Genomic DNA, 27,981 nt, shown 5'->3' with positions numbered 1-27,981 from the left:
GCGGCGGGGGGGGGGGGGGGGGGGGTTGATGTGTTTGCACACACTAAAATCTTTTCAAAATGTTTAGCTTCAGAGCATGGGGGGTTTATGCTAAGAGTTGTAAAATCATATTAGTACACAGCCCTAGTTATTTATTGAGCTGGAAAACAGCCATGAGGTATCGAATCCATCCCTCTGCTAATGCAGGATTGTTCCATAAACTCTATGTCTAGTGTTTTAACTAGTCTAGTATTACAATAGATGGAATAAAAGTTGCACTGAGTTTTCAATTTTATGGGATTTACTGAAGTCCAAGGAGACTTGTGACCTCTCAGCAGTATTAGACTCCCAAATACCCTTATACAAAACTAAGGGGAAATAAACTGTAATTTGTTTCCCTACATGATGTCTTTTCATACCTCACTCTTTCTCTCAGATCATTTGTCAAGGGTTTGCTGATCTCTTCTTATTAGTTAAAGGGGCTACAACAAGACGAACAAGAATGTTTGACCAAGCATGTAATGTCATGAGTCATGGGTTTAATTTAGTTCCAACAGATTTTCAGTATGACCTTGAAACCTTCTAACACAATAAACCAGACCAGGCCATGAGTATCAGAAAAGGATGCCTGGCAAATCCTAACAAACAATAACTTAATCAGTCCAGCAACGATCTGCGCTCTGTGTGTGTGGAAAGCCTGCACCAGAGCCAGCTTGGTTTATATTTCTATCTCTAATAAACTGAGCAGAACTGAAAGTTTTGCCTTACGGGGAAGCCCTATACAATTTGTTAGAAAATGGGAACCTTGCTATGGTTTTTCATCTTCAAACCATCCTATAGAATGTATTAGTGAAGTCTAGTGCTGTGATAGAATTCTATACGATTACAACCCCCACAGACCGGATCTCATTCTCTATTAAATCTAAGTGTATCGAGTAATTTCTATAGACATTTAATAGGTTTCTATTAAACTTTGACCATTGCCAGTTGCTGCCTAAAGATAGGCAGAATGTTTTTTTTTTCTTTTTTTTCTTTTTCTGGAAATGAAGTATCCGGCATTTAAAGCTGAACCATCCTGTCCTGTGGCTCACCGTCCCCTGCAAGCTTGGGAATGGGCAGAGGGGGGGAACTAGTCCCAGGATCTGGGCGAGCGGCCCCTTTAAGCTCAGGGTGAAGTTTGCTTGAGTTGAGAGGATCTTTTGAAGCTCCCTTGCTCAGAGGGAGGGAGGGGAGAGGCTCTTAAGATCCCTGCCATGGAACGAGCTCGTTTTCCCAACGCACTGACTTTCCTGCCTCCCTTAGACAGCCCCGCCCCCCACCCCCCAAATCAAACAAACTCCACCCCAAACTTTTGTCAATCACCACTTGTGTGCCAGGCAGAAGCGAGGGGGGCGCAGAGAAAGGCGAGGGTGGGGAGGGAAGGCGGATCTCCGGGGCTCTGGCTACATTCCTGCTCCTGCAGGCAGCAGCCCCGCTGCCGGTGTATCCCGGCGGCTCTGCGGGGGTTGCAGGGCAGGAATCACTTAAGAGCATCCTCCGAGGCGCTGGAGCCACCTCTAGCTCACCGGGCTCCCGGCTTTCGGCCCTTCACAGAGCAGCTGCAAGAGGAAGGAAAGTAGGTGGCAGCGGCCCCTCCTCTCTCTTCTCCCTCAGCAGGGCAGCATCAGACCCGGGGCAGCTCTTCCCCTGGACTCTCCATCAGCGCCTGGCTTGACCTCCCCGCCCCGGCTCCTTTGGGGGGCGGGGGTTAGAGGACCCAGCAATCCCCATCGTCCAGGCTCCTGGAGTGAAGGCAGAGCCTGAATCCCAAGTGGGCTTTGCCGGGGGCCCCGATGGCTCCGGGACTGTTACTGAGTCGCGGGGGGTGAGATCCCTGCCTCTCCGCCCCCTCCAGCCCGACCAAAGCCCCTCGCCTATTTCCAGGGGGAGCCACTTGAGTCTCCAGCGGCTGCTGCTGAAACGGACCAACCCGCCAGCTTCTGCTTTCTCAGCAGGTTTGTTCCCGTCTCTTGCCTCTGCCCGTAGCCAGACAGGGACCAAGGGGGGTGGGGGGTTAGGCGGCCGCAGGAGAATGGCCGCAGGGAGTATCAGAGGGGGAGCCGTGTTAGTCTGGATCTGTAAAAAGCGACAGAGTCCTGTGGCACCTTATAGACTAACAGAGATATTGGAGCATGAGCTTTCCTGGGTGAATAGTCACTTCGTCACCGAGCGAGAGCAGGGAGCTGTGGCACAGACAGACACACCTAACAGGGCCCACTCAGAACCTAAGCTCCGTTTGCGATTCCCCCCACCCGCTGCTGATGCTAGGACTGGCTCGCTTGCCACTTGGCCGGGGGCTGGCGCTCAGGTCTCCCGGAGGTGACATGCCCTTCGCTTTCCCCCAGCACACAGGGCTGGCTTGTCCGTGTCCCTGAGCAGGGCTGGATGGGGGTCAGCGGCCAGGGGAGTCGGCAATGTCTCCTCTCTGCCCCAGGCGACCCCGCAAAAGTTAGTCCTTGAACTAAACTTTCATCCTGCTTATGGGTGGGGGCTGAGAACTCTGCAAACCGACACACAGTTCTCTATGTCCAGTCGCCTACAGGAGTACTGTGGGCTTTAACCACTACAAGCCAATACTCTGGCCAGGGCTGCATCAAACTAGCTTTTATTAAAATTGGCTGCCATTGTAAGAAAACAAGCCTAATGCAGTGCCTAGGAAATCTTTCCCCTCTACTGTACTTTGTCGATGAGAAAACAACAATGCATGTTCTTAGTGGTACATTTTTATGTTACAAAAGGACAGCAAGCCATTCCGTCCATGACTGACATTTCTTAAACTAATTGCAATTTACATCTTGAGCTCACTAATCAGATTAAACTTCTAGGAGAAAGTTTATCTGAATATATTTGGTGTCTAGCTGCATGTAATAACACTGATCATGTCACAGATCTTTACAAATTTATTCAGATTTTCTTTGAACATTCCTGCTTTGTTTCAATAATATAAAGTGTAGACCCAGGCTCTGTCATTTTTAGCTATTAAATGGGATTTATTGGAAATCAAAAGACTTGAAAATAGGTCTTTGTTTTCTGCCTTATTTCAATCTTAGGTAATGCTAATTAAAGATGGGGTTCTCACTGATGAATACCAATAATGGATAATAAAAATGTTAATTTTAATTGCAATTAAGTAGATCAGAATATTTCCAACTGAGGATATTGCTCAAAAATAAAGGAAATATGTTTATTGCTAAAAGTATCTGTATTTGGGTTTATTGTAATGAGTTTGAAATTAAAGAGATTAAAAATCCATCTAATTTCCATTATTAATTCCTCTCTCATTGTACTATTTAACATTCCTTATTTTAAGCAAGATGGGGTTTAAAGAAATGACATTTTGAAATGGAAGGATTTCTGAGTTCTTTCCAGTCTAGCTAACAATCAAAGTGCTCCCGAGACTCCAAGAGGAGTAATGTGCTCCATTTACAAATATTTTTTGCTCAAACAACCAGACAGCACCCAAAAAAAGTCAGAGTATTTTAAATGCCCACATTTTGCCAGTTCTAGTGATCTGAGGCATGCTACTGTTGCTATGAATACTGGCATGTTATACTGAGACTAAATTGCAATTTTTTTTTCATTTTAAACAAGTTTTTTTTAAGTATTTGTCTTAGAAAACGTCCTGTGAGATCTGAACACCTTGAGGGAAAAAATGATGACAAACTTTTGTTTCTAAAATGAAATTTTATTTCTTGTTCCCAAGAAGAAATTTAAATTCTATTTTGCTATTGTGTAAAGAGCACCCTTTAAAAGTTACATTATGCTTTTGAATGTTCTCAGATGCATTTTAAATTATTTAGAATGAGGCTATACAGTACCAGACAGAGGTCAATGATGAGTAGATAGAGTGGTTGTACTGTTTTGAATGGGGAGGGTTGATGGTCATGCTTCTGGTGTTGTTTTGAGGATTGAGAGTGGAAGAAATTATAGAATAAGAGAGACAAACATACATAATAAATCAAATCATCCATATTATCAGCCCCTTGTTACAGAATCCCAAGTCAGAAAGAATAGTTCTACCTGGAAGATGTTTAAAAAGTGGTATTGATCAGTACATGACTTAAAATGATTACTCTATAGCTTGTATAAGCATTTTGTTTAGTTTCTTTAATGAGAATTTGAAAAACAGTATTTTAAGGTGAACTTGTGTTGTTTTTTCTCAGTGGTTCTCCATTCCTCTAAATTGTCCTTCATTTTTTAATTTACATGTATAGTAAATATTTCTGCTTTGAAAATGCGTCACTGAAACCTTGTGAAATCTGGGTCCAGTGTTCAATTTTTGATAAGTCATCTGGAGATAACTTATCTAAAGAGATCAAATGACTTGAGCATATTTTTAAAAGTTTATATCATTGTTTAAATTACCAGTAGTGAATTACTTTTCAAACTTTCATAAGGAAAACCAATACTGAGACTGTTTAAAAAAACCCACATGAATAACACTGTAAATTATTCCCAACTGTCCTTTTAATGAGACAATAATTTTCTTTATTGTGGTTCACATGTTTATTAATTTATTGTTCCAGATTGGAATTTTTTTTAAAAAAAGACCCATGTTAATTACAATTTGATCAGTTTCCTCTTTTCACTCTAAGGAAACTGAGGGTCTTGAAAATGTCAGACAAAAGGCAAATAGAATTTGGGCTCTGGCACCATGAATGCAGCTTTCAGGGCAAGGCATACTTGATGACTATGCTCCATGCTAACAGGGTGTTGATATTAAAGGTCTGCATGAATAAAGACTGGCATGTCATTTGCATATTGTACCTTCAGCATAAAACTGCAGAATGCAGGGGTTATTAAGACAGGTTTCAAGGTAACGGTAAGAGTTAACTCCTAAACAATCAACTTTATGGAGTCGCAAAATAAGAGGAGATGGGGGATGAATTGATTAGGGGTGAAATCCTGAACCTAGTGAAATAAATGGGAATGCACATTAAAGGGTTAACATATATTCAAGGTTCAGATTACTCTTACCATGGCAAAGGTAAGGCATTACAACCAACATTCATACTTCCTTCTTTACGTACAAAAGATCTGATTCTGTCCATGGAAAAGCTTCTAAACAAACTATTTCTCTTGTGAAAGAGGGTTTTAAGAATTTAGACTGCTTACACTTTGCAAGTTCTTTGCTTTGCAATCAGAGAAGAACTTCATAAGATGTAATACCCACTTTTCAGCTTTTATGAAAGGGAATGTGGTCCCTTTTCCAAAAATGAAGCAATTTAATCTCAAGCCTAAAATGTTTCCACTAAACAAAGCTCTGTACAGACCTTTTTTTGCTGTTGTTTTGTTTTGTCTTGTCTTGTTTTCTGGCAGCTTTCGATTTTTACATGTTGGTTGAAATCATATTGGAGACCTTCATCTTAAGTAGTCCCAGAGGATTTCAGTCTTAAGTCTTTTCACATTTTCTTCCCAGCAACTCAACATTCTGCCCTTTGAAGGATTTTTCTTTCCTTTTTGTTGGCAAAGATGAGGAAAAAATGGAGATTGGAGGACTTTCGATTTATCTTTTCCTGTGTGCTCTGGCTCCTTTTCATAGATGGAAGTAAATCGGAACAAATAAAACGTAAGTAAACTTCAAAAGAAAAATGCATCTATCGTATTAAACTAAATGTGGGGTTTCCTGTTGTCTATCAATTGTGCGTGTCAAATAAAAATTTTATATGTCATAGAACTTTAACAACAGTTTTGCATTAAAATAAGCCTAATGCAGAAAAAATGTGTCTGCTTGTTTTCATTTAGTAAAATCAAATCAAAATAAATTGTGGTCTATTTCCCTAAAACCATACAGTTTTCATCACATCATAAAGAACATAACACATCAAGCTGCCAAATCTGTTTTACTTCAAATGTCCTGCATACAGAGTGTGCTTAATTGCATTTTAGTGACCTCTATAAACATCTGACAGATTATCTGGATTTTGTCCCATCCATAAGTCTATTGTGCTGAGGTTTTCAGCTAGTGTAAACCTCCTCCAAGGCAGACCTGTTGTGTTCCAAAAAACCTCATATGAACTGGATTAGAGCTGAAATAGTCTTTGAGAAAATTAAGGATCCAGGCACTGTCAAAAACTTGCGATATATTGAAAGGAATACACACAAGGCAAAGGAAATATTTCTAGAAGCCCAATGATCCATGGGAGATGTTAACACATTTCATAAAGAGTGAGTGACAGGAAGGAGTAACTAACAGCACACTCCAGTATCTATAGGAAGACTGTGATCTTGCTAGGAGACCCCTAGTGCCTTTCTCTACCGCATGTCCAGCTCCTTTGGCCTGTGCCTGAGCTCAGTGTTTGCACTTCAAGGAGTAGTCACAGACAGAGTGTCAAATCTTTCAAACCCAGCTTCTTGTCCTAAGCAAGTGGATGCTGCAAAACATAAATTGAATCGGTCCAAAGAAGGCATTCTCTGCTCTCCTGAGCTTATTCACAAGAAAGAACTGTGCAAATTAGCCTTATCCAGTCCAGAGGCTGCACAGGAAAATTCAGCAACTTCCAGTTGCAACTTCAACTCGTTACTTTTTCAGACACTAAGCGTCATTCACCATGCAGCTGTCTGAAGTGAAAGCAGATCACTTTACACATGCTACCAGTAATCCCTGCATCTTGCTACCTGCTTTTAGCAGACTGAATGCTAAGGACATTCCACTCTCATTCTAACATTTGGGAGCCAAGTATTTGTGTGTTGTTACGAGATGTGTTTGTAAGAACGATGATAATTTATCATGAGGCTTGACATTACCATTTACCGAAGCAGCATCACATAAGTAGATGGCTAAATGATACCAGTTGTGTGTGCTGTTAGTTGCAAGTGGAAAAACTATACTTGTGAAATTAGAGGCCTTTGCTGAAAAATAGGCCCCTAAAATATCTTGCGCACTGCTGCATAGATAAGATCAACACACTGTATCAAATAACATGCCATGCTCCTGTTTGATCTGGTTCTTAAACTATGGAACATGCCATATAAGTACAATGCACATTTCCTCATTCTGTCCTTCAACACTTCTGCTGTCCTGAGCAGAGACTGCTGCAATACCTTTGAGATGGGAACATTTTATTTACTATGAATTAGGCAGAGGGAACTAAGCACTTTCATTTGTGATTTACACAGGATTTGAACCCAAGTCTCTAGGATGTGAAAGACTAGTGAATCAACCCAGTCTGAAAGCTACCACATCAGAACCAGGGAGGTTTCTTGGCTAGAAACTGGTATCGAATACAAAGGCATTAATTTTTAAATTGTGTTCTCAAAGAAAAGGAAAAAGTAGAATTCTTTACAAATTTCTTTGCACCTTAAACAAACTCAGCTACCTGGGGTTTACATGGAGTCCTAATTGAGATATCATAGCTACCACTGCTTTCCTGCACTGAAAGGGATTATTAATTCATAGCTCTTTCTATTCCATATTATTTTAACAGATTCAGAGACATACTGTGTCTTTCAAGATAAGAAGTACCGTGTAGGAGAAAGATGGCATCCCTACCTAGAACCCTATGGACTCGTTTATTGTGTTAACTGTCTTTGCTCAGAGGTAGGTCAATTCAGGTTTAGCTCTCGTGACTCCTTGCATGTCCTTAACCGAGTACAAGTCTTTACATTGAATTTACATGGCATTGTGGCCCAATCCTGCTCTCCTATAGTGTCCATCTCCCATTAGCTTCCACGGCAACTGCAGAGAGAAAAGGTATTCCACAGCTGGGATTCGCTGCCTCAACAGGGAAGGGCAATATTGGCAAAAATACATAGCTCATGCATGCCTTTTAGAGTGATGGAACAGGCAAGAGACTCCTTAACTACGCATCAGCCTTGCATATTCTTAGCATTGAACCTTGACTCATATCAACCCTGCATCCACATATGGTCCTCACCATTTTGGATGGAACATTAGACTGAGCCCAAGCTTGATTGTGTTGAGATCTAAATGCAACACCCAACTCTCCAATAAAGCATTCCCACGGTAAAGAAATCTCCTCCCTCGGAGCACTGGGGGAATTAGGCTGGGATGCCACAACTTATAAAAATCCAGGAAAAGGTAGGGAGAATGAAGGAGGAGAAAAGAAGGGGTTGGGGAATAGGAAGAATTGGCTTTGACATGAAAGGATGAGCCCTTCTGGGCATGATTAGGCTCCCTTCAATTGGTGATTGATGTTTAGATACCACAGTGATAGATCCTGTAGCAATATGACAGATAGCTGGGGTCGGGGGGTATATCAGAGGGCAGAATTTGTCCCTTAAAGTGCTTTATAGTCATTTTAAACTCAAAACCCACCATGGTGCAGGGATTTGAATCACTCCCATGTGCCACTCCAGATGTTGTGTTTGGTCTGCTATCTTTAATGCTCAATAAATTCTTTTTGACCATTTATCCCCCTGCAAACATAAAACACTGGGCCCTGTGCAGCACTTATCCTAAAGAATCTGCTACTTCACTTTCATGCGCACATACAAACAGTAGCACACAAGCTTGGCAGTGGTGCATATCTTTTCCTCCTGCTGCTCAGAAACAAACCAAAAAGGGGAGAAAGTCTCTGTTTTAAAGTTATAGGGTTTGAGGACATGATCAGGCTCCCTTCAATTGGTGATTGATGTTTAGATACCACAGTGATAGACCCCTTGGCAACATGATACTTGGGCGGCAGGGCATATCGGAGGGCAGAATTTCTCCCTATTCAGAAAACCCACCATGGTTCAGGGGATTGAATCACTAACACATGTGACACTCCAGAGTTTTAAAGTTATGAGGATTTTCCATTCATTGCTGACCCTCCATGAATGTTTAGAAGTCCTTCTGAATCAAGGAATGGTAAAATGCTCATTAAACTGCTTAAAGGGTGGTGCCCGATTGTGGGGGTTGGGGGAAATTAATTTGAGACGTTAGGTGTCTGAAGAGAAATCATCAATCAGTGATTTTTAGAAAGAAGTTAGACAAGCTGGAGGAAAAGGAAAGCATGTGGAATGCAAACTTTGTGTATGAGGAAGGCTTCATAGGTATTAAAGTTAAAGTAGAACTGCCATGTTCCATGCAAACCCATTCATCATAAGATTCATGTTGGGAAAATCCTGGTTCCACAAACACACATGGATTGAATGACAACAGAACTGGTGCAAAGGAATATAGGAGGGGTGGAAGTAGAATAGAAGACCATGTCCACTGTATGAAGGAGGCTATGCAGGATCTTTCATGAGGCTGTTACAACATTCCTGACATGGCTTAATAGAGGGTAGGTGCACCACCAAGCAGAGCCCAGAAGTGGCGCCCTGCACCTCTGTGGATCCGGGACTACCTGGATCCACCAGCCAATTCCTTCCTCCCCCTCTTTGCAGGGGTGCAAAAGTAGCTAGGGAGTGGAAGCATGGCCACTCTGCAGCCTGGATGGGAGGATTTCCTGTGGACATCCCCAGTGCTCATCCATTTACTCCAGCTTCGTGCTTGGACAAAGATTTAGCTCCAAGAAATGCCACCTGAATGTTGACCTATAGTGAGAAGGCTCTTATTTTAAGGGGGAAATTACAGCAGTAAGTTAGTAGTAATTTCATGTGATTGCATGTTCCTGTTTAAAAGCAAAAGCTTTTTTTTTAGTAAGCAATTCTGATTATGATAAACAAGGAATAATAGAATTCAGCTCCCTCTGTCTTAGCTGTGCTTCCAGGTTCAAAGTAAAGTAAGTACCTAAAGAGAACTCATTATCTCCCACAAGGCAGGGACAGGTAGAGTTAGAATTGCACAAAGACTGTTAGTTTCAGCAAAGTAAAGTGTTTACAAACTACCAAATCATTATTCTATTCTGAAAAGTGAGACTATAAACAGGGCACCATCTTACTCAATAGAGCTGCTCCCTGTGTGTGTTCAGAGTCACATCTGCAGCCATCAGTGACTAAAAAGTTTACTGCTTTTTAAGCAATGCAGACAGGGCCGGCTCTAGGTTTTTTGCCGCCCCAGGAAAAAAAAAATGTGGCTGCCCTCCCGCACCCTCACCCCCTGCCGCCCCAACCCTGGGCTCTCCCCTCCCCGCACCCTCAATCCTGGGCTCTCCCCCACACCCGACCCGCATCCCCTGCCGCCCCAACTCTGGGCTCTCCCCCCCCCCCGCACCCTCAATCCTGGGCTCTCCCCCACACCCGACCCGCATCCCCTGCCGCCCCAACTCTGGGCTCTCCCCCCCACCCCACCCTCACCCCCTGCCGCCCCAACCCTGGGCTCTCCCCCCCCCGCACCCTCAATCCTGGGCTCTCCCCCACACCCGACCCGCATCCCCTGCCGCCCCAACTCTGGGCTCTCCCCCCACCCCACCCGCATCCCCTGCCGCCCCAACTCTGGGCTCTCCCCCCACCCCACCCGCATCCCCTGCCGCCCCAGCCCTGGGCTCTCCCCCCCCCCCCCGCACTCTCAATCCTGGGCTCTCCCCCACACCCGACCCCCTGCCGCCCCAACCCTGGGCTCTCCCCCCCACCCGACCCGCATCCCCTGCCGCCCCAACTCTGGGCTCTCCCCCCACCCCACCCGCACTCCCTGCTGCCCCAGCGCTGGGCTTCCCCCCACCAGTGCTGACTCCGCCCGCTCCCTCCTCGCCTCCAGCCGGTCCAGCGCTGGCAGGGTCAGGGTAAGCAGCGGGGCTCCTGGGCTGCACCTCAGCCCAGGGTCCCTCCAGCCGGGGCTCCCACCTCCAGGACCGGCTGGGACCCGGGAGGACAGAGCCGGGGGACCGCCCCAGCAGGGGGCTGAGGAGCCGGGGCAGGGCAGCCCCAGAGGGAGCGGAGCCCCGGAGAGTGGGACGCAGGCCCCGCACAGCAGCGCCCCGCCCTCTATGACCCTGCTGCTGCTCCTGGCCACCCTGCCGCAGTCCCTGTTCGGCTCAGGCTGCTTCGCCCAGCCCCGGCTGCGGTGCTGAAGGGCGGCCGCCTTGCGGCACCTTCAGGCAGCTCCGTGTGCCCCAAGGGGCAGCCCTCAGCCCAAGTGTCCCGCGCTCGGAGCCCGCCCGGCCATAAGGTGCGGGCGCTGCTCCCCGATGCGAACTGCAGAGGCCCCAGGGTGTCCCCAGTGCAGGACGGGCTGCTGCTGCCAGGGCCGGCTCTAGGCTTTTGCCGCCCAAGCGCCAAAAAACAAAAAGAGGCTGGCTGGAATGCCGCCCCTGAAAATGTGCTGCCCCAAGCACCTGCTTGGTTTGCTGGTGCCTGGAGCCAGCCCTGAACGCAGACACAGCTAAGAGAGAGGGAGCTGAATTCTATTATTCCTTGTTTATCATAATCAGAATTGCTTACTAAGTTCTAATCAGTTACAACAGTGTAAACCCACTGAAGGCAATGGTGTCTCTGAAGATAGCACTTGGCCTGCGGAACATATTATGTTAATGATGCACAAGAAGGAAAGAATCTAGCTTGGTTTTCAGCGCTCAGGTTGAGTTTGCATGGCTGGTAATTCAAACCCCACCACCATTTTGGGTCAATTTTTTGTTGATGTAAACAGGCAAAACACTGTGTACAGTGATGGGACTATATCAAGGCATTCTAATGCATGTTGGAGCCCAATCGAATGGAAACGATTGGCTGGACCAGTCTCATAGTATTCTGATGGCCCATGTGAAGTTGAAATGGATTTATTTCACGCTACACCAGAAACTACAATCATTCACAAACATAGCATAGCATCAATGTTCATGTTGAAGAGTCTTTCTTATTTACAAACATTAATAGCTTTCATAGCTAACTTAACGGTATGAATTAGGGAGGGGAAGTGGAAATCTGAAATAGATAGTCTTTTCTGGTGTAACATGGATAGTCTTTTCTGATGTAACATAGATGGTTTATAGACTTTGGAGACTGAATATTCCCTGTGCTTTAATTATAAATCAAACCTAGATATGGTCAAACAGAATATTACATTAATTATGAATAATGAATCCTATTCCCAAATCCTGCTCATATTTCTTAGAAAAATAACTATTTACCAACTGGTTTTCTTTGCCTATTGGGGAATCAATACAATGAGAACAGAGGACTCTCTGCAGGTTTAGTGGAAGAATTAAAAATTATAGATTCTATGATCTCTTTTGCTCTCAAATGAATCCTCAACAGGAGGTGCCTCAAAGACCTATCATCCATCATATATTCCTTAGCCTTGGAAAAGCAGTTTCTAAGTATAATTTGGCTCAAAAGACACTTGAATACACAAGTGAAAATTGTTGAGATCCCATTTCTAGATGCTCCCTTTTATTTGAAAGCATTTATGCTATTTTGTGGATTTAGTCCACATTCTAATTTCAGTTACTGCAGTGTAAATCTGGAATCAGTGGCGTTACCCCAGGCTTACACCGGTGTAACGGAAATCAGAATCTGGCCCATAACAACAGTCTTCACCATAATACCTAGAAGCAGAATAGAGGGCACAATACCCAATCCATGCATTTAATTGTTGCATTCCTTCCCCAGAATGGGAACGTATTATGCAGCAGAATAAGATGTCCAAGCCTACACTGCCCTACCCCAGTGCATGTGCCACAGCTGTGCTGCCCACGATGCCCAGGTAATGAACGTTTGCAGAACCATAATTTGCTCTTGAATGTACTCTATTATTCTGGGCTATAGGAAGCAGGAAACTGACTAGGAAACTGATGAAAAGCTTTCATGCAGAAAACCCCAGTATACACTCCTTTTATAATAGGAGGGAGAGTTGTTCTCTGTTGTAATAAGCCCTAGTATTTCCTACCGTGGTTTCTTCTGGGATTTCTTTGTAATGCTTAGCATGACAGTGGTGCTAAGATTTATTTTTTAAAGTGGTCACTTACAGATTGTGCAGCATTACTAAGTAGTTGTTCCAAAATGCTATGACCAATGTGCAATTGTATAACATCACTGTACAATTGGAGTCCTACATCTCATATCCTAGTATAGCTTGTAATTAAGGACTGCTATAAATCACAGAAACAGAGCTGTTGAAGTTTATGACTATATAAATCTGATTAGTTACTGTATAGTAAATTCTTGCAGACTGTACATTTATTAGGCGTTCATTGTTAAGAGCCACTGTATGAAGGAGGTTACGCAGAATCTTTCATGAGGCTGTTACAACATTCCCAACATGGCCTAAAGGCTGGTGGGTTTGACTGGCTTTTTCCCCTAAGCTTGTCTCTTAATGGTACCCCTCCTTTCCAGCTATAAAAGGTTATTTATGCAGCACTGTAGAAAGCAGGGCCGGCTCTAGGCACCAGCGCTCCAAGCATGTGCTTGGGGCAGCACTTTCCAAGGGGCGGCACTCCGACCCTTTTTTGTTTTGTTTTTGTTTTGCTTGGGGCGGCAAAAAGCCAGGAGCCGGCCCTGGCTGGAGCCCTGCCGCTGGAGAGCCAGAGCATCGTCCCCTGGAGCCGAGCCTGGGCTGCAGCGGGAGAGGGGATCGCAGAGTGTGTGAGGAGCCAGGGAAGGAGGGAAGCGGGGCCCGGGATGCAGGAAGGGAGGAGGGGTCCTGCTGCCGCTGCCGCCACCGCTGCTGTTCTGAGTCTCCCCAGGCGGCGCAGCGTTTCCCCTCCCCAGTGGGCTGTGCAGGGCGCTGCCGGGCTGTTCAGGGAGCGCGGATCCCGGCTCGCGCGCTGATGGGGTGAGTGGCTGGGCAGCCCGAGCTGCCCCCTCCTGCCCCCAGACCCAGCCTGCTGCACACCTCCCCCGCCTCAGCCCCGCATTGCTTGCCCCAGGCCCCCACAGCACCAGGGGTGGGGAGAGGCAGAGCCGGCTCCGAGCGGGGCAGCGGGAAATACTGTCCCGCTGGGGGACCCCCCCGCCTCGGGCACCTGGGGATCAGTGTCTGTCCTCTCGGCTCTGCCTGCATGGGGCTGGGGAAGCAGCTGTCAGCGCCTGCCCCCTCAGCCCTTGCACCCCCCATCCCGCTCGCAGCCTCTTCACTTGTGCCTCCCCCCCATTGCTCCTTCGCCGAACTCCTTCCCCTAGTACTCTCCCTTCACCCGCACCTCTCCTCCCACACCTCCCCCTTCCCCTGCACCTCTTCTCCCGCAACCCTCCTGATACCCCCTCTCCTCCTCCACCCTCCTCCGCGAGTACATCACACCCCACTTCTCTGCCAGTGTAGAGCCCCCAAGCACCCCCATACCCGCTCCTCAGCCTGAACCCTCTTTACTAGATCCCCATCTGTTTCTGGGTACAAGAGATAGTCCCTATGCCTTCCATGTGCATTTGGAGCACTAAAGATGGGGTAGCGGGAGTCGGGGGGGCGCGAGATTTATACTAAAGTGAAATGAAAATAGGAGAAACGGTTTGATCCCCACTGCAAGTGTAAACAGGGATTGCTGTGGTGAACGAGGAGGTCACGTTTGGGGCGGGGGGTGTGGGTCGGGGGGGAAAAGAGAGACCAAGGCTGAGGTGTGTGGGTGGGGGAGGGTACTGGCAGCGGGCAGGGGGGAAGAGCCCAGGGCTGGGGTGGGAGGCAGCCAAAATTTTTTTTGCTTGGGGCGGCAAAAAACCTGGAACCGACCCTTGTAGAAAGGGTGTTTATTTGGCTCTCTCCAGAGAAAGTTTTGTTGTCTGAGGAAAGAACCGTTCCATTACTGAAAAGTGTGAGCAGAGGGTGGTACATGAGAGGAGGGCTGTGAACATGGGCATCAGTCTGCTACTCATCTGCTACTCATCAGGGCTAGGAGAATATTTGAAGTACCTGCTACAATGCAAGCATAACACACTGACCAGTGTGTCATGGTCACCCTCTGTGCCCAACATGGGCAGTTGGTATCAAAGGCCAGGGGAGGCTAAGCTTCCCTATCCCAGGCCTGTGGCTATGCCCGTGCCTTGTCCCGAGGCCCTGCCCTTGCTCCTCCTCTCCCCTGAAGCCGATGGGGTCTCAGCTCAGGTCTTGGGCCAGTGGTGGCTCGGGCTGGAGGCCCATGGCAGCTGGGGTGGGGTCAGGCCAGGGGCCTGGGGTGGCTGGGGAGCTCCAGCCAACCAGCCAGCACGGCTGGGGTGGGCCGGCTGGGGCTCCTCCAGCCGCAGGGAGGGGGGTTCAGGGCTCCTCCGGCTGGGGGGGCTTGGGGCTCCAGCAGCTGGGGGGGTGTGCTTGGGTGGAAGGAGTGGGGTTTGGGGGCTAGCCTCCCCAAAAAGGGGGTTCACCTGCCACCCATGGTGCCCAGAGGATAAGAGTCTGTTACAGCTCTCAGCTAGGGAGCATGGCTCCAATAGCAGCTCATGGTTTTAGCTCTGGTGGTCCCTGGCTCAATCCTTTGTGTCAGTCAAGATTGCAGCTGTCATACAAGCTCAACTGATTAATTTGGCTAAATCTATCTCCTAATCTCTCCTGCTCAGCAGTACAGGGCTGCTCCCTCCAGGAAGTTTTCCAATACTCTGTCCTGGCTACATTTGTATCCCGAGCAATAAGGCTTTCAACCCTCAACTTGTGAGATTACATTCCACAGTGTAATAGATTTTGGGTCCTCACAAATGAGGACATGCAGCAGGCCTTACCTGAATACCCGCAAGCAGAAAGTTGAAGTCCTGACATAGAATTTCCCCGGGTTTACAAGGGTGGAGTAATGACAACAGGGCTGCAGGCACTCAGGAGTAAGTCAGGAAACAAACAGCAACCACCTGGTAGTCAGAGGGGGAGGAGCCTCTAGGGAGGCAGGGCTCCATGGTCAGTTGTTAGGGTCAGGGTTGACGCACACAGATTTTTTTGATTGCTTTCCTGCAACATGTGCATCCTAAACCTCAAGGATCCAGCACTGGGGAGAAAACCTTGCTTGGAGAAAACACTCTTATTGTTAGCTGCTGCAGCAGGTTGTAGTAACGTTATTTCCTACAGTGATTAATCTAATTTTTTTTATTAACGAAATGCAAGTAGAGAATTATCCACCAAAAAAACCCCAATCACAGATGAATACAAAACAAAAGCACAGATCACATGTTTTAGTACTAAGGTCAAGGCAGGCAACCTGAAGCCCTTGGCAGATGAGGGAATTATTCTGCCTCTTACTGGACGTCAGTCAATAATTATTTTTAAACCTCAATGGGTTTCTGATCACATGGGCACTTAGTGTTCTCAAGCCAGTTCTTTCTTCAGTGGCCTCTTCGCCCACAGAGGTGCATCTGACACTTGGTGTGCCTGTTTCTCCTGTTCCTGGTGCTTTTCATTGTCAGCATAGAAGTACAATCTGTAGCCTTCTGGAGGTCCTCAAGAGATGGTCTCCTTAGCTGCATTTAAACGTCATGTTCCTCTCTAGGAATGACCCGCTGCCATGTTTATTACACATATCCTTGGTGTGGACTGTTACTAGGGTGATTTTGAGGAGTTTGTCCCACATCCCGACTGAAATACAGTCAGGACGCCATTTGTCCTGATATTTTGTTTCAGGCATATTTTTTTTTTTTTTACACTCACCCATCCGGGTCTTCGGCGGCAATTCGGTGGAGGGTCCTTCAGTCGCTGAGGGTCTTCGGCAGCATTTCGAAGGCGGGTGCTTCTGTCTTTGGCAGCAAGGTTTATTACTCGCCGCCGAAATGCTGCCAAAGACCATCGGCGACTGAAGGACCCTCCGCCGAAATGCCGCTGAAGACCCGGACTGGTGAGTGTAACAATTAAAAAGGCGCCCCCCTGCAGCGGTCCCGATATTTTCCACTTAGCATCTGGTCACCCTAACTGTTGCATTAGCAGGTTGCCAGCCACTTTTTGTTTGGAACAGAACATCTCCTCTCACTTGCAAATGAAGGTAATGGTTTGGCATTCTTTTGGTATTTCTCTGCTGCTAGTATCCTGGTGCACAGCTCTTTTAGGGGGCAGACAGTGTCTTTGTTATGTTTGCATAGTGCCTAGCACAATGGGCATTGGCCCCTTGATGCTACCATAATGAATACTAAATACTTCAGCGTTATCTGTCTCTAAGACTTTTCCTATAAACTGGTGATCTCAATAAAAGGCCTGAGAAAGTGTGTTGCAATATTCTAGCAATGCTAAGTATGGATACCTTGAAACTCCCTCTTTTATCAAATCAAATGTAGCTGTTTGTATTGACTTTTGCTATCATAGCAAGTGTTTGACATGGTGTACTTGAACTGATAGATCAAAAATTGCCAGAAAGAGCCACTTGTGAATGGTGGGCCATTATCTCTTCTTAACTCATTATACAGTGAGTTATCACATTGCTAATTGATATGTTGGGCAACAGTTCATTTTAAAAATGTGAACAGTCGTCCACCAATGAGTAATCTTTTTACTTTTAATTCAAATAAGATCTGCACCAACCTTGGACCAAGGGTGATGGCTCATGTGGTTTCAGTAATTCTTTTGCATTCTGCCTCCTGCATTGACTGTAAATTTCATACTTGGATGCCTTATCTTCAGTAATATTAGTCATGACTGACAAGAATAGGAAAGTGAGGCGCTAGTCTCACACATCTCAATCCAGATTATGCGCTCATGGTGTGTGGTAGTATGATACAATGTCCTTTGTGCAGAATCCCACGATACGCAGGAATTTCATCTCTGTGGTCCAAATAAATATTGTTGCTAAAGTGCTGGAGCTTTTGCCATTGGCCAGTCATTTGAATTGCCATCTTAAATGTCTGTAAGTTTCAATCATGTGTTTCTCATCAGAGCTTCCCAAACTGCATTTCAGAAATGGGTCGTACTTGAGTCATGTGACTTCAGACTCTTCCTCCCACTGCTCCACAAGCACTGTATAGTGTCATCCCCCAAATACATGCCTCCTTATATAATGAAGAGAGGTAATGCCAGGAGGCGAGAACTGTAATTGGAAACTGGTACTTCATAGCAACCCCAGGGGGAGAGGTTGTTGAGGGGGATCCTTCTGAGGGAAGTTGGCAATGCTATCCTCCCCCAGCCAGAGTACTATGGTCCCTGCTGGCACCAAAAGGTGCAGTTTCCACCCCGCACTCTCCCTTTGCCAAGGTGAATTTTACCCATTGTCAAATGCACATATTACATGCGATGTATCTTCTAATTTTCTCCAGTGCCTCCCAGCTGCTGCCATAGGTTCATGGCAAGCCTTTCCATAATCTTTCATGTTTGTTGTCCTTTGAGGCTTAGTCTTAATTTGGCTGGTAAATCCAGGATCTGTGTCTTTTATACACAGAGATTATTCGCCCTTTACAGCTCTGTGAACCATTTGCTTTATTACCAGAGTTAGATTATGCTGATAATACAAGGATCTTCCAGAAGGCTGAGATCACTTTTCAGCTCGTGCCACACAATGGAAACTTCTGTGGTCTCTGCATGTTCATGAGCCCAGGTACCGAAGAACAGATGTCCTCATCTAAAAGGGCATCAAAACAATTGGTACCCTAGCTGGCAATCTAAAATGACTGAAGAATTAGTTTACAATGAGACACGGAATCTGAACTCCTTACTTGCACCTAAAGCTTGTCCATCCAGATCAGGATGGAGGTACTTTTGCAGGATGGGATAGGGGAACCTTGCACTGCAACTCTTTGATCGGTTCTGTTAATAATTAGAGAACTTCAGTCTGCAGGCCTGTCTGAATGGTATCGTTCATGGCAACAAAGGGCCCTGATTAGTTTTTAAGGCATGTAGATGAATCCCATAGTCATGACATTACTATGGACAACAAAATTTATAAATGTAACTAATTTAAAATATAAACTATACATTTTCTACATTGAGTAATGTGCCTGAGTCATTCCAATATGGAGCATTCAAAGTAAGGTTTAAGATGATAAAGTGAATATTTGAATACGAGGTGTTGCAAATTTACAATAGAAGTAAAAATGTACACTTCACTGTTTTAGATAGGGTTTCTATATTCCATTTGCTGCTTTCATCTTCAGATATGTTTTGCTGGGTAAGCCAACATATTGGCATATGAATCAGCCCATCTGGCTCCATCATTTTTTAAGCTTACTGCCCAGATACACACACTGGCTTCCGGGAACTTTCATGATTAGTAACACATTTATGTTCAGGCTCCTGTGGTGTTATAATTTTTCAGCATGTATCGAATTCAATCTGTTTCTTTTCTCATTTATTTTTTTATTCAGATATTGAAATAGCTGTAACAGCAAAATGCAAGGCAGTGGTATACAAATACATAACCCAACACAATAAGAGGTTTCTTGCAACAGTCATATCTAGTCATATTAGAATAACACTTAAATATACAGATTCAATCCTGCAAACTGCTGAGAGCTCTCACCTCTCATTGACTTGCATATTATGTATAAATATAGGGACATGTGTATATTACAATGCATGTTGCATTGGATTAGAAGAGGGATTCTCGACCTGCTGGTCATGAAAAGCTTTCAGGAGCCACCACCGCTCTGCACCTCTTGTTAAATGGGAGGGGCCCAGTTATATTCTGGCTGGGAAGAATAGAGATTCAGGGAGTTACAGTATAAAAAGTTTGAGAGTCACTAGATTAGAACACCACTTTCAAGGGTAAATGACTTACCTGAGGGACATTGAAATCTAAATTGAGGGGAAAACAAATTAGGGGCCTAGATCCTATTGAAGTCAAGGAGAGTTTTAATTAACTTTAATGGGAACAAGGTCAGGCCTAAATAGAGAGGTTAGGAAGAAAGAGAGAAAAAAACAGGAAGTAGTAATAGCAAAGTAATAGCAGCTGACCTACCATCAAACTGACACTGTTGGTACAAGACTGGTTGGTTTCTCCTATATAGAATGTACCTTTGTTGACTGACAATGCACTGTATGAAATTGGAATAGGAATAAATCTCAACTCCTTAGCTCCTTGAAGATTTCAAGTGGACTAGAAGAAAAATACTCTGTACCAAATTCTTTATGAACAACACATCAAAGAATACAGGATCTTCTCTATGAAGAAACATACCTGAATCAGTAACATGGATCCAAGCACCGAGAACTTTGTGGGAATTTGGATTTGGAGCCAAAATTCATGGCTTGCTTTTGAAACCCCAGATCCAAACAACCCCAGTCTGCGTGGCAGTCTATATATAGACCTGCAATTTGCACTGTGGTCCATGTGTTTCTTATATCTCCCATGTAATTAGACTGTCTACACTTACCGTGGATTGACACTGCAATCGATCCACCAGGAGTCGATTTAGTGGGTCTAGTGAAGACCCGCTAAATTGACCGCAGATCGCTCTCCTGTTGATTCCAGTACTCCACTGGAATGAGAAGCATAAGGGTTTCTCCTGTTGACCCAGTGCGGTGTAGACACTACAATAAGTTGACCTAAGCTACGTCAACTCCAGCTATGTTATTCACATTGCTGGAGTTGCATAACTTAGGTTGATTTAACCCTGTAGTGTGGACCTGCCCTCAGTGTGGTCATATTCAGTAGAAAATAATGTTGATATAGTGCCTTCTCACTGATGTCTCACAATACGATCAGCAGAAGGCACCACAGCTACAAAGTAGGATTCAGCCACAGGCTATATTAAAATTTAGTCTTTGAGACATTTAGTCTTTGTGAAGCAAAAGAAATGGAATGTCACCTGCACTTTGGAAGCTATTCCTAATGGCTGGAACAAAATGAAAATTGCCCACCACCACCCACCTGCCATTAAGCCCAATTTTCCCCTACATGGGGACTAGCCAGCATAGGGGAATAGAAATGCCACAAGATGAAATTGGGGAAGTTTCTTCTAGCTTCTCCCATCAGGCCAAAGGGAAGACTTAAAATATGGAAGGCACAAGTGGCAAACAAATAGGGGACTCATTATTAAGGAGACCTTGCTAAGCGAAGGCCCCAGTCAGCATTTGACAGTTTGCCTTCTGTAACAGGGCTAGTCAACCCTGATTACAGAATGAGGCACACCTAGGATGTATCAGGTAGTTCCCTATCGAGGGCAGCAGGTGCCTGCAATGATGGGAAAGTTGTGGCAGAGTCTGCAGAGACTGAGGAAAGACTCTGGTAGGGAAAACCCTGAGACCAAGTGAATTACCCTAGGCAGAGACATCTGCAGGAAAGAACTTGCAAAGACCCAGGGAGGAAGGCCTGGGAAGAAGAAGAGAAACCTTGGATTCTGAGGACATAGGAATGGATTTTGTTTGGGAATTTTGAGTTTCATTTGCTGTTTATTTTTAGATTAATAAACCCAGTCCCCAAGGAGGGATATTGTGGCCAAGAAAAAGCCTGAAGTGAAGATATATTTGAACAGTACAAAAAAGGGAAACGGGGGCAGTGACCCTAGGATACGAGGGGGCACCCGGGAGTTGGCCAGCCTGGTTTCACCCTCCCTTAGATTCACGCCTCAGGGCCTGCCATCCTTCCCCCACCCTGGAAGAAGTGGGAGGTTCAGCCTTAGAGCATGAACTAAAATGTAGCTACAGCGAAAGCTTTTTTTTTTTTTTTAATAGTTCCCCTCAGACTTTTGTTGGGCTATTTTTTATGCTACCATAAAAGAAAATACAGGAAATTAAATCTCACAAAAATCTATTAAACTAACACAGAGTCTGACTTTAACCCAAGAAAGTTAAAAATAAATCCTTGAGCATTTAGACTGAAAGAGCATCCTTAACTCAGCTCAGTATGGAAACTCATACTGCCTAGGTAAAGCATTGCTGGTCCCTTCAAGAGGTGGGTGATCTTACACATGCTACGGGCCGGCTGTATTAAAGACCAAATGTTCCCCTCATCTTTGAATTGCCTTGTTCTTTCTGAGTTTAGCCTAGTCATTGAACTTACTTTAATATAAGGTGTTTTGTGATTTAATATCTTTGACACCTGCATCTCAGAGCTGCTCATATGGATTCTGTTAGTACTTGTGTTCACAGTTGTTTGATAGTGGATAGCTTTTCAATTGAAATTTATTGTCACCCTCAACCACTCCTCAAAAGCAAGACAATTAAATTGCTTTTTTTAAAAACCCAGACCCTGAACCACATTATTTATATTTCAGATTTATATAACATTAAATTGTGATACATGAACAACAGGAAAAGGCTATCTGCATATGAACTGGATAGACTCCCACTGAATTTAGATAAGGTCCCCTGTGAAAAAGGGATGCAGTTAATATGCACCACCACCCAGAAATGCTAATGAATAAAACAGAAGAATGATTCAGAAGATGAAATCACTAAGTTAAATGGACTTTGGATCCCTGTGGTGTACTGAGGACTGTGTTGGAGTTGCAGGCTATCGTGTTAAGAGTGGGGTGTTTCCTGGTCCTGCTTGCAGGCTATGGGTCTCTGTAGTGAAGTGTCTGGGAGCATCAGTCTGAAGACAGCCAGTCTATAGTAAGATGGGGTGAGTTGCCGCTCTTGGTTTCAGGGAGCACCTGTTTCTTTGTCCATGCTTTCAGGTTCTTGTGTGCTATTTTTCTGAATTCTAAGAAATAAAGTAGTGTTACACTGCAAACTTCCAGCCTGAGTATTTGACGTTTTTATGTAACTTCTGTGTGTATGCTGTGAACCTAATAGTACCAAGGGCTATAAGTAGGAGGAAAGAGATGAAAATAAGCAAAAGGAAATTTTAGCGAGAGAAAAATCAATTTGCTCTGTTACCCTATGCAAAAATCCCCCACAGGGCTCCTACCACAACCTAAACTGTGTAAATCATTAGAAGATACATTGTGCTAATGAAACATAGTTAGTCTTCTCCAGCTCTGGTTCCTATGATCCCACAGAGGGTGAAGCAGGATTTAGCTCTGATGCTAAACGACTATAAAACATTTGTGACAAGGTGGGTGAGGTGATATCTTTTATTGGACCAACAAAGATGGTAAGAGAGACAAGCTTTCAAGCCACACAGAGCTCTTCTTTGGGTCTGGGAAAGGAACTCTGAGCTAAATGCAAGGTGGAATAGATTATTTAGCATAAGTAGTTAGCATATATTCTAAGGGACCATCTGTTAACACCTCTGCAGTTAGATAAAACAGGAGCATCACTTATCCTTTATGACATCGTGGTGCGAACACATTTGTTCTCCCACTAGCTGATGAGGTTAGCCTGAGTCTTGTCTAATAAAATAGTGCTCAGGAGAAAATCACGTACTGAAAGATGATGGTGCTTTTTCCTATTCTTTGGGCTCAGTTCAGTCATCCAGACCCAATGCTGTATTAGTTGCAGGATTGGAAGGTGTACCAGCTGAGCGAGCGGTGGTGAGAAGCATCATGCCATTGTGAGAGAGGAGCACAGAAGACCTGCTCCCTGGGCACTGAAGGGGGTTGTTCGGTGGCAGCCTTAGCACATGCCAGAAAAGACACAGTTTGCATTGTCCCTAGCACCAGCTCCTCTCCATGAAGAGGGCTAAGGACATAGCCATGCATGTCAGGGTGGCCAGAATGTGGCCCTATTTTTCCCCTCCCAGAAACAGGGCCAGCATTTCTGCCACCCCAAGAAAAAAAAAAAAAAAAAAGCTGTGATCACGATCGGTGGTGGCAATTAGAAAAAAAAAAAAAAACGCGATCGGCGGCAGCAGTTCAGCGGCAGGTCCTTCGCTCCTAGAGGGAGTGAGGGACCTGCCGCCCCCGAATTGCCGCAGGTGCCGCCCCTCTCCCTTGGCCACCCCAAGCACCTGCTTGTTAAGCTGGTTCCTGGAGCCGGCCCTGCCCAGAAACACCTTTAAGAATGAGTAGAAGAGATGGTGATAGTGCTAGAGAATCAGCAAATGCAACTGAGTGAATGCAGAGTTCTGAGTGCTTAGAAAGTCTGTATAATTTCTCTGAGCCAAGTTCTACAATCTGTCATCATAATCATCATGGTAAATCCCAAAGGGACATGGCCTCATTGCAGATTGGTCCTTAAGGTGCTCTGGCTTGATATTCAGTTTGTCTATCACTAGCTATCTTGAATGCACCACCAAAGCTTTTGGAGACCACATGACTGCTGGTTGTTTAGCACCATTCCTGGTATACATGCTTCAGAATTTGTTGGACTTCCATTCTAACAACATGTCCAGGCCGAAAAAGCCACCAAACCAAACCAGGGCCAATGAAAGCCATTGCTGGGTTCAGCTTTGATGAAGACAACAAGAACCAAAAATGTCAATGCGGTGTTCTTTAGCCTTTCTAAATGCCCATCTTTCACTGCCATACAATAGCATTAGTATAATGGTGTTTTGCTAGAACCACAGCTTTGTGACAAGCTTGATGTCACGATGTCCCCAAAACATGGCAGCAGTTGTTGCTATACAAATATCCACATCTTTCGCGCATCCTCCGGCACTCTCATGCCCAAATATTGACAGCTGCCACCTGCTTGATGTCCCATCTGGACAGATTAATATTGAGCTGGTTGTAATCTGGCATTGGAGGCTACTTGATGCTAATGGCCAGGGACTTTGTTTCACCCCAGATAAATAACCAGACCAATGTGTGCTGCTTCTTGCCCCACCAGATTGGCCAACATCAGCAGCAATTCACCGAACTGCGCTAACAAGACAATGTCATTGGCATATTTGAGATCATAGAGCAGAATGGTGTCAACTCAATACCTCTGACAGCTTATCAACTAATCAATGACAATATTGAACAACTACGGGGCCATGATACAGCAGAGTCCTGTGGAGACAGAAAAACACGATGTGTATCTGCCATTGACTCAAACACAGCTTTCCATTCCATTATAGAGCCCTTCTGTCAATCACACTGTCTTCCCAGGGATGCCTGGTCACCTCATCAGATCCCACAAAATTGCTTGATGCACTGAATCACGGACCTGATGGAAGGCTATAATAAATGCCTCACACGGCTTATTAAATTCAGCCGTCTTCTCCAAAAGCTGCTTCAAAAGTAAAGGTCAGGTGGTCAACGGTGAAATGATTAGGTCTAAAGCTGCACTGAATATCCTGGCCTTTTCCATGAAGGGCATCATGGATTCTAGACATTAACATGGAAGCAAAGACTTTCCAAGGGACTGACAACCGTGTAACACATAGTTGACACCTTCAGCTTTATCGCCTGTTTTGAACAGAGGCAGAATGACTCCTTTCTTCGAGTCATCAGGGATAATACTAGTTTGCCAGCTGCTCTGGAGGAACCTATGCAGCCATGGTACAACAATACCCTCACCTGTCTCCAGAAACTCAGGGGTGATGTTACAAACCCCTGGCACCTTCCCAGACTTTGAGCTTCTGGACTGAGATCTGGATCCCATCTTGGGTGAAGGAAGGCAGCTCTACAAATGGAAGTGAGACTGCAGATGCTAGACAATTGAGCAACGTCTTCTACAACCTATACTCAGGCTTAAGTGTAAGGTGTGGCATCTGTGTGAGTGAGTGAGAACTGCAACAGCTGGCCCTAAAAGTAATGCCTGTAAAAATAGAGGGTGCAGGGTGTATATACGTAAGGGCATTTTCATCCCTGATCTGGTGCCGGTGCCAGAGCAAGGAAAGAGAGAAGCAGCACCGGGAGCAGGCATGGGGGCAGCCCTTAGTGCAGCCAAACAATGGCCCCTACAAGGCTTCGCCAGCAGGCAGAATCATCATGGCACAGCTCTGCCTTGGCTATGTCCCCCCTCCTGACCCACCCTCTCTGGTCGGCACCCACCATGGAAGACCTTATGCACCCAGCACTGCTGCAGAGGTGAGGTGCTGCTGGCAGAAATGGCTCTGTGCCTGGATGTGGCACCCTGGGTATTCCCAGGATGATGGAGTGCTTATAACTGCTATATAGCCACTTTGCACCAGCCCTGCAGGTATAAAGAGCCCAAAAGACAATGATGAATTGAATTGGGTCCCTAAGTACAAATTCTGCTCTCAGACACATTCTTGCAACCCTACTGCTCTCATTGTTCCTTGAAGTCAGTGGGGCTGCTAGAGGAGAGATGAAAGCAGAATTTAACCCTCTCTCTTGTAGTAAAATGCCTTGATATATACACACAAACTATTATTTATTTGATCTATTTCCCATATAAACATGTGAGTTTTTTTAAAAAACAAAAAGCATAAGATGTTTTTTAAAATAAAATTTTAGGTTGAACAAACAGCTCCCAAGGCTAGGAGGGGCACCAATATATTGATAGTTTCTTGTATAAATAAAGCCAGAACTGATCCACTCCTGGTTAGAGTCTCATCTCAGGAAAGAAGGCAATAGTCACTCCAGATTTACACCTATATAACAGATCAAAATCAGGTCCGCCTTGTCTATCAACTCTTGTAGCAAGTCCTATACATCTCTTGCTGCAAGATGCTATCCTCATCTCTTTAAATCTCCTGCGGCTGTGTTTTGGATTTGTATGGAGCAAATTCTCAGCACTTATTTATTCTTCCATTACAAATGTGTCACTGATATTGAATAGTCTGATTCTGATCCATGGTGGTTATATTTTATTGGCTTATGGGCAGTGTGGGGTAGAGTCTGAAATTGGAGAGTTTCTGATTGGATTCTAATTTTTAATATCTTTCATTTGGAATAACACTAGTACTGAGATTAAGACTCTTGCATAGGGCCCTATCCCAGGTCTGACCAAGCTGCTTTCAGCACAGACTCTAAGGGTGCAGGGGGCAAAGGGCTATATGCCCCTTTTCGGCACTCTGATTCTTTGGCTGACTGGTGGCTAATTCAGGCCATGGTATAAGTTAGAGCAGCCTTAGGCCTTCCTGACCCTACACATGGCCGACCAGGTTCCCCAGGGGCTGTTCCATCAGTTGGAAATAGCACGAGTAAGAGCCAAACATCCTTTCCTCCGGGCGCACGCCCTATTTGGGGGCTGCAGGGGAGGGGGTGGGCACAGGGTCACTAGGCCAGCTACCTGCAGAGGGAATTTTAAACTGGTCAGGTCCACTGGCTTTACAGCCCCTTTCCCAGGTGCTGACCTCACAAGCTACTGCCCACTATTGGATCAGAGAGATTCTGCTCACCCAGATTTAAAATTTCAGCACCAGCTGCCTGGATGAGGGAGGTTCTCTTCCTGTCCAGTCATACTCCTGGCTGCATTAGGTGTGGTTGGGACTCACAACCTGACCATTTCCAAGCATTGTGGTTCTCTTCCAGTTAATGTCACCCAAAGCTGATCTACCTGTGCACCTCCTGATGAAACACACCTTACCTCGGTTTACAAAGCTATAGCAAATAATATGCCATTGGGTCTAGTTATGATACCAATTTGGACTATCCTGCTATCTGTACAGAAGCAGCAGGTGAGGTCACCAACTAGGCAAGGCCTCAGAGAGGGCTGGCTGGAGCTGGTCATCAAATAAATAAAACGGCTCACTATGTAGCATGCAGTGTGTGGCAAAGCTCCTAGAGAGTGCAAGAACCTAGGAGGGTTGTAAGTACAAGAGCATGCCAGAGAACCACTTTTATGCAACAGATGCCATTGAATTAAAGCAGAAATGAATTGTTTCCCTGGGTCAGAGAGTTCTGAAACAATTGCAGATTTCCTTGATCTTTATATGCATAACCACTATGGTTGATTCTGAAAATATGTTTTAAAAAATCCTGCCTGGATTCAAATTCAGGATCAGTCATCTCTCAAGCCCTAAAAGACCAGAGAGGCTATACACAGAACAGTTCCCAGTATAGTAAATTCCTAGGGTATTAAACTTTATTATTAATTTCATGCATTTAGTACTTGATTGGAATTTTTTAAGGCTGGTTCCTAAAACAAACAAACTGCAAAAAGTAAGCCAGGCAGAGTGTCTACTGCTTCTGCGAGGTGCTTCTGATGTTAAGAGCCCATCCCTCTCCGCAAATGACACTAGTGACTTTGAATATTGTAGTTTAAAATAGTTTCTAAGCTGGCAAACCAAGAGGCTTGGATTTTTAAAAATGATCTTTCACAGGTGTTCTGGTACTAACAATAGTAAGAGTGTTGTAATAGTAATAGCCGGAGCATTGTTTAAAAGACAGTACCTCAGTAGATATGCAAGAGAAGTGGTACCTAGAGAAAGTGAATAGAGCCCAACCAGGATGTGCCAGCAAAAGTTCCCTTTCACTTGAACCATGAACTCCGTTTACAGATCTTGCTAGTGCAAGTTACGTGATCTCTTCGCTGGTACAGCAAAGACCCTATGCATCCCTCACACCATTACCTGCAGTAGATTGTATTATCTCTAG

The 27,981-nt window shown here is 45.1% G+C and overlaps 1 protein-coding gene across 2 annotated transcripts in view; it reads left to right on the top strand.

Annotated features, from left to right (window-relative positions):
* The first annotated feature begins 1,397 nt into the window (after nucleotides 1-1,397).
* CHRDL1 (chordin like 1) overlaps nucleotides 1,398-27,981 on the top strand; it is a 61,630-nt gene continuing 35,046 nt past the window's right edge. For both annotated transcript variants that reach the window (XM_054040466.1, XM_054040465.1), the window contains exons 1-4: nucleotides 1,398-1,973; nucleotides 5,438-5,587; nucleotides 7,446-7,558; nucleotides 12,454-12,547. In XM_054040466.1, coding sequence (XP_053896441.1) covers nucleotides 5,491-5,587; nucleotides 7,446-7,558; nucleotides 12,454-12,547 — 304 coding nt within the window. In that variant the 5' untranslated portion in view covers nucleotides 1,398-1,973; nucleotides 5,438-5,490. The remainder of the gene's footprint in view (nucleotides 1,974-5,437; nucleotides 5,588-7,445; nucleotides 7,559-12,453; nucleotides 12,548-27,981) is intronic.

The sequence above is a fragment of the Malaclemys terrapin genome, chromosome 9 (genome assembly GCF_027887155.1).
Source record: "Malaclemys terrapin pileata isolate rMalTer1 chromosome 9, rMalTer1.hap1, whole genome shotgun sequence".
Classification (NCBI taxonomy): domain Eukaryota; kingdom Metazoa; phylum Chordata; order Testudines; family Emydidae; genus Malaclemys; species Malaclemys terrapin.
The sequence above is the reverse complement of the archived record's forward strand: the minus strand, read 5'-3'. Positions and strand labels throughout refer to the sequence as shown.